Genomic DNA, 11,026 nt, shown 5'->3' on the forward strand with positions numbered 1-11,026 from the left:
ACTTTTAGCTGCGATGTAACCTAACCACAAAAATCATGTTTGTTTCATAAGCCTTCACACTCGCAAAATTTGGTTTTACATGAACCTGGCTCCTGTCAGCTGCTTCTTGTTTTCTCAAGCAGGATGCCATCTTAAGCATCTTGGCATTTATTCATTGGCTGAGAGCATCAGTTGAAAGCCCTCAATCAATCTGCACAAACCCCAATAATGAACAAAAATTGAAGTCCAGCTTCTGCAGTTCCAACAAGCCTGGGAGCAGCGCACAGGCCAGGAAACACCATAACTACTACAGTGAGCTGTTATGCTTTGAGAGTGTTCCTTTAAATCAAGCATGTTAAACTCGCAGCCCGCATGCGACCCACAATGAAAAGCTTTGCGGCCACAAGTTTGACATGCTTATTGTTAAGGCACTGCAGGTGCCTACTCTGCTGAAATTTACCCGGCTGGGGCGAGAGGACACTGGCTGCAGCGAGGGAGGTCAGTCTATTCTTCCTGCTTCTCACTGCTCCCTTGCGTGCGCCCTCTGTAGTCATGCTGGAATATGACATAACTGTGCGCGAGGGAGCAGTGAGGGATACCTCCAGACAAAAGATGGACCCCATGGAGAGGCCCCACATCAACTCCCGAATGTAGGAAGCAATAAATAAAATGATTTGTGAGTGTGTGCAAGAATGTGTAAATGTGTGCCTGTCAGTGATGCGATAGCCGCAGCTGGACAGTGGCGGACATGGAGTTGCACGGAGGTACGCAACGCCACATAACATTCCAATGTGACGTCAACATGCTCCACCTTCACAGGGTTTCAAGGAGTAGTAGGAGAATTCGCTTTGGCATAGGGTGTGGACGGCGCTATTGGGGGTATACCAGAGGCTGAACTCCAGAGTCGCATACTGGCAGCGGCAATGTGAGTCAAGTCTGTTTGTTGGCCAATTTTTTTTTTATTTTTTTAAAGAGTCCAGGGGTTTAGTTGAGGGGGATGCTGTTTTTTTAAATTTTATTTATACTGTACTTTTCAAAATAAATCAAATAAAGTTTCTATGAAAATTTAAGTTTTTTTTGTTGGTAGCCTACATAAACTTAAACCTTGTTTATATGGCCCGTGCTAGTCTTTGAGTTCGACATGCTTGCTTTAAAGGGTTACACTAGCCCATTTAAATGGTTATGATGATCACAGTACCCTGGCATGGTTCCCCATTAATGTCGCAAACAATATTGCAACAATTTGCCATCTCACACACGAGCACCAAGCCTCCTGTAAGCCAGGAGACCGGCATCCAGCTTCTGCACCCTAAAAAGTAATGGCTAGGGTGCTTAAAGAGTCTGTGGGTGCAGTTCTCCTGGTTTGAATAAGCCATTTTTCAAGCCAATAATTTATCATTGGTTTACCTGCTGCTGAAAGCCTAGCTGCTGTACTGTGGCTTGGCTGACGAATAAGTGAATTTACCAGACTACAACAACTGGCAAACAAACGTTCACTTCTACTTCAGCTGTTGTAGTTAGGACACTTAGAATATCCCTTTATGTTCCAAGCTAATCTCTAAATTTATTTAAAAACAGTGACATCCAGTGGTCATAAGGCAGTATTACAGAAACAAATTACAGTGCAAATAAAGAATTGCAGAGGAATGTGTAGGGATGTCAACAGGTTCAAGAGCAACTATTAGTGAAGGTAAGGCAATTGTTCTGCTAATACAGAATTATGTTACAATCCAAGATTTAAACATGGAAAATGCACACATTTTTGTATTTTGGATAATCTCTTGCCAGTACTAGATTTGTAAGTGTAGTAGTATACCAATTAGCATTCATTTTAGTGTACTGTTGTAAATTCAGGTGTAGGGATGCATGGCATGGTTAGTTTAACATCTATCCTAAAAAGATAGGATATGTAACTTTTCCTGTCAAATACATCACCCATAACTTTAAAAAGGTTTTATCAAAATAATCTGCATTATAATTTACACAAATCTCTCAAATGTTTATTCTTGTGGGTTTGCTTAAAAAGAAACATTCCATTTATTTATTTTACAGTTTAGTCGATATATACAAAAAAAAAAAAAAAAAACATATGGACTTGCTTTTGCTTCAATTAAAAAAGTGCTACTGAAATAGTCACTTTCATAAACATGATAGACTCCAGTTACATAAGCACTATATGTGCCTAACGTGAGCCTGTAATCTAAAGATTGAATTTCATGCAATCTTTATCACAGTAGAATAACTGCATATACTTTTGGAGTAAAAAAAAAAGTGCACTTCCATTGCATGCCATGTTTCTCTGTGATCATTGTTGTGAAAATAGACAATGTAGCACTGCATCTTTTACAGTACAATGCCCTGATAGAACAGAGCACGATGGTGACCCACAAATTAGACCTGTTGCTTAGACGTTTGTATGGTATGTATTAACTCCAACATTACATGTCCATATACCAAACTTCTGCTTCTCACAAGATCAAAAGACAACCCCTGACTCCGCTCCATAGACTGCAAGGGAACAAGCCTTCTATGGAGTGTGCAAGTGAGAGTACTCACTGGTAAAATACACTGATGTGTGTAAGGGAGCCCAGATGCTGCTTTAGCAAAGAAAGAGGAAAGTGAGAGTGGGGCTGTAATGTGGGGAGTAACGGACAACTTGAATTTATATTTACTTGAAAATGTCAAAGTAAGTGTCAAACTTAAGGCAGAGTAGCTTAAACTGATTCTATGGTAAGAAATACTCATTTTTATTCCTTACGCTATAGTACCCTCCTTTTAACAAATATCTGTTTTTTCCTCTTCTAACAGTGGGGGATAAAGAGTGTAAACAGCTCAGCTCAAGCACCCTCACCATAGGAAAGCATTGCTTCAGTGCTTTCCTATGGGGTTTTTACAGATGGTGGATGTCCTCATGCAGAGCATGAGGACGTCCAGTGTAAGGCAACCAAAAGTTGCTTAACCAGCAGGAACTGCCTTTAGTGGCTGTCTGATTGAAGCAGTCTTGCAATGTCATCATTACAGTTTCTCAAAAACTGCAAGACTAAGTGGGACAAGGACACTGCACCTAGACAACTTCACTTAGCTGAAATGATCTGGGTGCCTATAGTGTCCCTTTAACTGAAAGAAAAGCAGACTTACAGAATTTCTCCATTTCATCAATGTTGACCTTTAATATAAATAAAAAAAAAAAAAAAAAAAATCACAGTGAATTCTCCAAAGTTATCACTTTAGTAAATAACCCTCATAGCAGGGTCCTGCCAATAATGTTTAAGCATTTTAAAAAGAGATACACAAAGCACCATTGTTGTGGATCAAACCAAGTGTTTGTTTATTGGAGTATCTGCTCCCTTCCAAAATTGTTTAAAATAGAAAGCGTGCACGCTCTGAAGTAAAATCACACTGAGACACAAGTTTCAGGTTGATGAAAAACTTCAGAATGTTTAATCAGGGGGGCGGGGAGCCCCTTATAAAAAAAGGCATAAATACATCATATGCAGAACATGAGATAACATGGAAAGTAAGTTTTTAATTGGTAAATGCCAAGTGTCTGGTCTACTGTACCTCCCCCAGGGTGTGACATCATCAGCATTCTGGGTGAGGTTCTCTGGAAGGAGACGCCATCTTAGTACATGACATTCTTTGCACGATGGGAGGGGTGCTCTAGCAGCCATTTTGAGCAGTTAATGAACACAGGATGGGAGTGGGTTGCTCTAGCAGCCATTTCAAGAAAATACACATTTTACTATCACTATTTAGATTTAAAATGGCCATGGTGTCTGGAGTTTATATGTGCAGTGTTTCATTATGAAGAAAAATAAAAGATATGGTGATGGGGCATCATTATCCAGCCCAGAACTAGAGTACCTAGATATACCTATGCTCAGAATTGCATATATTGGTTGAGAGCAGCCAAAAAATGGCCAGTGGGATCTGCAGAAGCCATCATTGGCCACAGGAGGACCCCAAGTACCTAGCAAGAGGGCAAACCATTGCTACATGTTCTACCAACTATACCTCCTCCTCTCCCCCCCCCCCCCCCCCCCAATCTTCCTCTTCCACTACATGTTCTCCCAACTATACCTCCTCCTCTCCCCCCCCCAATCTTCCTCTTCCACTACATGTTCTCCCAACTATACCTCCTCCTCTCCCCCCCCCCAATCTTCCTCTTCCACTACATGTTCTACCAACTATACCTCCTCCCTCCCCCCCCCCCCAATCTTCCTCTTCCACTACATGTTCTACCAACTATACCTCCTCCCCCCCCCCCCAATCTTCCTCTTCCACTACATGTTCTACCAACTATACCTCCTCCTCCCCCCCAATCTTCCTCTTCCACTACATGTTCTACCAACTATACCTCCTCTCCCCCCCCCCCCCAATCTTCCTCTTCCACTACATGTTCTACCAACTATACCTCCTCCTCCCCCCCCCAATCTTCCTCTTCCACTACATGTTCTACCAACTATACCTCCTCCTCTCCCCCCCAATCTTCCTCTTCCACTACATGTTCTACCAACTATACCTCCTCCTCCCCCCCCCCCCAATCTTCCTCTTCCACTACATGTTCTACCAACTATACCTCCTCCTCCCCCCCCCCCAATCTTCCTCTTCCACTACATGTTCTACCAACTATACCTCCTCCTCTCTCCCTCATCGCCATTCACTAATGTAAGCTTGTTTTTTTTCACTAAACTGACTAACAAAATAAAATTGTTTTCTTCATGACAAACATTGAGGCGAAGGGAAAAAAAAATAAAACTAAAAAAAAAAGTCTCCAACTTAGTCAGTTTTAGCATACACTTTGTAAACAGGTTTCTAATTTAGTGGATGTGCCCCTTCACCATAACGGAGCACTTGTAACAATGTATAAAAAAGGAAGGAAACTGCGCCTCCATCAACCAAACTGAAACTATACACCCAACAAGTCCCTGCCTAAATGAGTGGACCTAATCATGTTAACACATGCTATGGGGATGTGGTCTCTAGAAAGCAAACCCTAGATCACGTTCAAATGTAAAGCATGAGAAGCCACCTGAATGTATAAAGTTGTCTGGCTAGTATAAGAGTGTACCGGTATGAAAGAAAGACTCCCTTTCCCCCCCCAGTAAAGAAGTTTCCATATGTCGTTCGGATTAAAGGGCCTAAATGAGATGGGTAAAGAACAGGAAACTGAAACATTCCGAGCAAAAAGGAACAAAGTCCAGCCTTTCCATCACGTGATAGCTTGTTTATAAGGTCTGCGCACATGCGTACTGCACTCCCATTCATTCTTTTAGGCATAACACGGATTCCTCAGTGTCACAAGATTAAGCTTGTTCTATGGCAATCAACGGATGGGTTAAACCCAGCGTTTAGCCGTTCCAAGAACAACTGAACAGCACGTTACATTGTTTCTTACTACCACACAGAGGAAGATTAACTCAAGAAGATGGCGTTCCAAACCTTTATTAGTGGACATCCCTTGTTCTTGTAAACATATGAAAATACAAGGCTTTTATGAGAGCGTGTTTCCACATTTCTCTCGATCAGGTCTCAGTCTGCCAAGGGTTAATATTCTGTTTAACGTTTACCTTAGAGCTGTGCGCTGCATTTGAAGGTAACCTGCCAAAATAGGCTATAAATGTAGAACACAAATGAATGTTCCTTACTGTTTCAAAGAACTAGCTCCACCAATCCTATGTGAAAAACACTTCTCCATGACAGCCCACTACAAACCTAGAGCTGCTCCTACCTGTCGGGTTAAACAACATCATTCCTACATTCCACTGTCATTTTACAGAAACTGCCCGCTAAACGAAGTACTGGTATTTACAGTAATGCCCAACTCTGTTATATCCGAGAATATAGGCTGTTTCTCAATGGCACGGAGATAAATGGCATGTATGACATGCTCTTGTTAAAGCAGGAATGAGAACTAAATACGCGAACACTGAAGGAAGGCGAATAACATTTATAGACTGCTGTGTTCGCAAATATAAGTAATTTCAAATAAATATCCTCTTTACCCCTTTCTAAACTGATCGAACATCAATTTGCTACAATGTGAGTTATATGTGAAGAGCCATTCAGGGGCAGAGTTCTAAATGTGGAACAAGCTGTGGAATATTCCATTTATAGAACTTTGCATCAGAATTACGATTTATGCATTACCCCTAACGTATCAATAGCTGCTCGCGCTATTCTAAGGACAAAGGATATTAAAACCCCGTCGATGGAATATATTCATCTTCAGTTCAGTGCGATTCCTTATCAAGTCACCTGACCCCCGCATCACATACACCTTCCTCAATTTATACCAATACATGTTTCTATGTGACGGAGAGTGCTGGCTCCTGGGGCTAACTAGCCTGCACTGGCTCCCCTAGAGGACATGGGGTAAAGGAAATGGGCTGTATTGAATGGCAGGGAGTGAGGCTAATGAAGGTTGGGGCTCTTTCGAATGGCAATAGAGGCTGGCTCTATTGAATGGTCAGGGTTGGGGAAATGCAGGCTGGCTGTTGAATGGCAGGGGAGGCTGGCTCCATTGAATGGTCACCGTTGGGGCAGGGGAGGCTGGCTCCATTGAATGGTCACCGTTGGGGCAGGGGAGGCTGGCTCCATTGAATGGTCACCGTTGGGGCAGGGGAGGCTGGCTCCATTGAATGGTCACCGTTGGGGCAGGGGAGGCTGGCTCCATTGAATGGTCACCGTTGGGGCAGGGGAGGCTGGCTCCATTGAATGGTCACCGTTGGGGCAGGGGAGGCTGGCTCCATTGAATGGTCACCGTTGGGGCAGCGGAGGCTGGCTCCATTGAATGGTCACCGTTGGGGCAGCGGAGGCTGGCTCCATTGAATGGTCACCGTTGGGGCAGGGGAGGCTGGCTCCATTGAATGGTCACCGTTGGGGCAGGGGAGGCTGGCTCCATTGAATGGTCACCGTTGGGGCAGGGGAGGCTGGCTCCATTGAATGGTCACCGTTGGGGCAGGGGAGGCTGGCTCCATTGAATGGTCACCGTTGGGGCAGGGGAGGCTGGCTCCATTGAATGGTCACCGTTGGGGCTGGGTTGGCTGGCTCCATTGAATGGTCACCGTTGGGGCTGGGTTGGCTGGCTCCATTGAATGGTCACCGTTGGGGCAGGGGAGGCTGGCTCCATTGAATGCTCACCGTTGGGGCAGGGGAGGCTGGCTCCATTGAATGCTCACGGTTGGGGCAGGGGAGGCTGGCTCCATTGAATGCTCACGGTTGGGGCAGGGGAGGCTGGCTCCATTGAATGCTCACGGTTGGGGCAGGGGAGGCTGGCTCCATTGAATGCTCACGGTTGGGGCAGGGGAGGCTGGCTCCATTGAATGCTCACGGTTGGGGCAGGGGAGGCTGGCTCCATTGAATGCTCACGGTTGGGGCAGGGGAGGCTGGCTCCATTGAATGCTCACGGTTGGGGCAGGGGAGGCTGGCTCCATTGAATGCTCACGGTTGGGGCAGGGGAGGCTGGCTCCATTGAATGCTCACGGTTGGGGCAGGGGAGGCTGGCTCCATTGAATGCTCACGGTTGGGGCAGGGGAGGCTGGCTCCATTGAATGCTCACGGTTGGGGCAGGGGAGGCTGGCTCCATTGAATGCTCACGGTTGGGGCAGGGGAGGCTGGCTCCATTGAATGCTCACGGTTGGGGCAGGGGAGGCTGGCTCCATTGAATGCTCACGGTTGGGGCAGGGGAGGCTGGCTCCATTGAATGCTCACGGTTGGGGCAGGGGAGGCTGGCTCCATTGAATGCTCACGGTTGGGGCAGGGGAGGCTGGCTCCATTGAATGCTCACGGTTGGGGCAGGGGAGGCTGGCTCCATTGAATGGCAGTGGCTCTATTTACAGCAGCTGGAAGGCTGACAGACACATTCCAAGCCCGGGAGCCGACCTAGGACAGGACCTGCCTGCAGTGTCTAATAACCGGAGCCCGGGCGGCTGGGGGAGCAGCTGTCAAGGCCGGAAATGAATGAACGAACTCCCGAAACAACAACAACACAGACTGACTGACAAAAACAATGAACGTCACAAGCAGTGTCCGGCCATGGCCGCCTCGCCCGGGCACAACACACACCGAGACACCGCACAGGGGCTCCGGCCACCCCGTGGCATAGCGCCCCCCGACTGTCAGCGTTGTCACCGCCAGTTATCAACTTGTCAACACAAAGTTTCTTTCTCTACTTACCAAACCCGTCGCCATTACCTAATCTCTGCCCATTAAAATCCCATGGGGGCAGGCTTTAGGAGACAATGCGGAATCCTATTGGCTCTACTACCTGTCAATCTCGCTGTATCTACTTTCTATTGGTGCAAAGTTATGCTCAACAACTATTGGTTGTGGGGCTGATCTAAGAGGCTCGTGATTACTGGCTGTATGAGCTGACAATCAGGACATGACGGGCTCGCCGATTGGTTGGCTCCGGAATGTTTTGTCAACATAAGACGGAGCAGCTTGTCTGTCTTGTTTATGGGAGTTGTAGTGCTTGCCCCCCGTGATGTAATTAATACCAAGTGAGGAATGAATACATCCCCCAGAGTTCTTAGCGCTTCAGTCAACAGATTGTAAACAAGAGTCAGTGGGACACGTGTATCAAATTGTTCTTGTTATGATAATAGATGGTAGTGAAAGAGGGCGCTGGTTGAACAGGATTCATAGTTTCCATTATCAAACGGATTTGAAAAGCTCATTGGAAGTATATTAAAAGCAGGCCCCTATAATATATTATTAATAATATAAATGCAGAAATGTTATCATTTGAAAAAGCAGTAAACCAGCCATTTGTGGCCATCTGAACAAAAAAAACTAGTCATCAGCATAAATTATATTGAACTAAAATCTCACAGCAAACCAGGGAGTGCTGTCTCATATGGAGCGTCAATACCGTTACCTGTGACTTGTGAACATCCAAATCAATAAATCTTGACACCAAGACGTGCGACATACAAAAAATACTGCACCCTAATTGCTTGCAAAGCGGTATATGTTTATCACATGTATAACATGCCTTTTTTCAGTTTATATTCTAGGTGGATATGTCTACCACACACATTCCTCCCAACTGTTCTAAATTCAGCATAACAGCCCTGATTTTTGGGCCGGTCTACCATCCCAAATTTGGAATCTTTTGGGGTACATTGTACAGCCAGAAAGCATAATGCAAGGGTGTCATTCAACATCAGCATTCTGGGAGTTACACCAAGGACATTTATCCCAGACTTGTACACTGTGAAGCAATTTGGTTTGGCCATCTCAAATTGATACCGGAGAAACTGACGGAAGCCAAGCACAGAGAGATGGACACAGGTTTCTTCAGGAAGGAAGAGATTCTTTATTGGATCACCGATCGGGACTCAGAGGGACTAGCGTCACCAAAATACAGCAAAGTCTGAGTACTGAATACATAGAGTACATTCCTTATATAGCACTGTAGCTCCTCCCACAATTAACTACACCCACACATACCCTTAACCTATTTAATAAATAGAGTCTAAACTCATCCATCCGGTCTAACCACGTGGCTCATCTGATACAAAGGAGAGGGACGCGTAATTCCAGTTCTTACATTCCTGCACCTGGTCAGTACAGTGATAACAGTATCTTAGCTACGTGTAATTAACTAACTGATACTACAAACACATATACATACATATGCCTTGTGGCAATCTTAGCCTGCTAAACTTGTATTTTACTGGAATTACATCACATTCCCCCCTTTGATGCCTCTGATATTTCACAATTACTTGAGGCATCACTTAACCTTGGTTTGCATATACCTCAGGTTACCATGAACCAGACCAGACTTATCTTATGATGTGAATCTTTTAACACTCATCTTCCTGCATTGGTTCTCCCTGATTTAAAGCCTCATATTTATATATGGCCATTATCTGTGCAGCAGCCTTCCTCTCTGCTATACTTCCTATCAGGCTTTGCACAGACCTAACTACTAAGGGTATAAGACACGGTAGGAGTAGACACAACAGTAAAATCAGTAGGACTCCACCTACCACTGCCTTAAGCCCTCCAAACCACTCATACCAGCTACCAAACCAACTACTTGGATTGTACCCTTTCCATACCTGAGTAGGCACATGCGCTAGTTTAACCATATGGCTAGTAAGCTCAGCTATTGCTTGCCCTTCGTCATCTATTTGAAGACAGCAATTGCTCAGGTTAAACTTCCCACATACACCTCCCTCTACTGCCAAAAGGTAATCCAAGGCTAATCTATTTTGGTACACTGCTGTCCTCATCCTGGTATTATGCTTCGCTAGAAGATTGAGTGCTTGTGAGGTCTCATTAGTAATAATCTCAACCACCGCCTGTAATCTTATAATACGGTTGAGCATATAAATAGGGGTTCTATAACCAAAGGTACCATCCTCAGCCCACGTGGCTGGCCCATAATAATCTATGATACGCTGGGGAGGCCATTCATTATCTTCCCAGGTGCCTATCTCTAAGGGTCCCCTTTTCTTCCTATGATTCACATCATACACTTTAACACCTAAAGTCTCACCTGTTTCAATCGGTAACAAGAAGAAGGATGGTTTGAGCATACCCAACACACATGCCCCTTCCCAGTCCTGTGGCAACTCCGAATAGGCTTTCTTACCACAGATCCAGTACAAATTTGCTGGGGCTCTCCAGGTAGATGTGATGGATAAATCAAACCACACATCCTTTAAACTGGCATATCTAGCAAACGGGTTAGATGGTTCTGAGACATTTGAAGCCGACCACCAAGTTGTATTTTTAGTATCATCATCATAAGCTTTTTGCCCTAGACAAGTTAATTCTCCTACAGAAGTATTATACATTATTCCTTTCCTTGCTATGCAAACATAACCTATGATGGAGGTCTTTAATCTCCACTCAGATTTACCTCTAACACTCAAATGATAATCGGCTTGTGTAGATATTAGTTGGTCAACTGCCTCAGAACCGGACATTACCTCCTTTGCTTCCCAAGGCCATTGGTCTCCCATGTTAGTACCTCCACACACATAGCAGTTGGTAACATTAAGACTACCGGCAATACTTTCAGCTAGGT

The 11,026-nt window shown here is 44.9% G+C and overlaps 1 protein-coding gene across 1 annotated transcript in view; it reads right to left on the bottom strand.

Annotated features, from left to right (window-relative positions):
* Window positions 1-8,237, bottom strand: part of HBP1 (HMG-box transcription factor 1) — a 48,085-nt gene extending 39,848 nt beyond the window's left edge. Inside the window, exon 1 of the mRNA XM_063448093.1 lies at window positions 8,158-8,237. Coding sequence (XP_063304163.1) covers window positions 8,158-8,172 — 15 coding nt within the window. The 5' untranslated portion in view covers window positions 8,173-8,237. The remainder of the gene's footprint in view (window positions 1-8,157) is intronic.
* Window positions 8,238-11,026: the final 2,789 nt, after the last annotated feature.

Source organism: Pelobates fuscus, chromosome 3 (assembly GCF_036172605.1).
Source record: "Pelobates fuscus isolate aPelFus1 chromosome 3, aPelFus1.pri, whole genome shotgun sequence".
NCBI classification, from domain to species: Eukaryota; Metazoa; Chordata; class Amphibia; order Anura; family Pelobatidae; genus Pelobates; species Pelobates fuscus.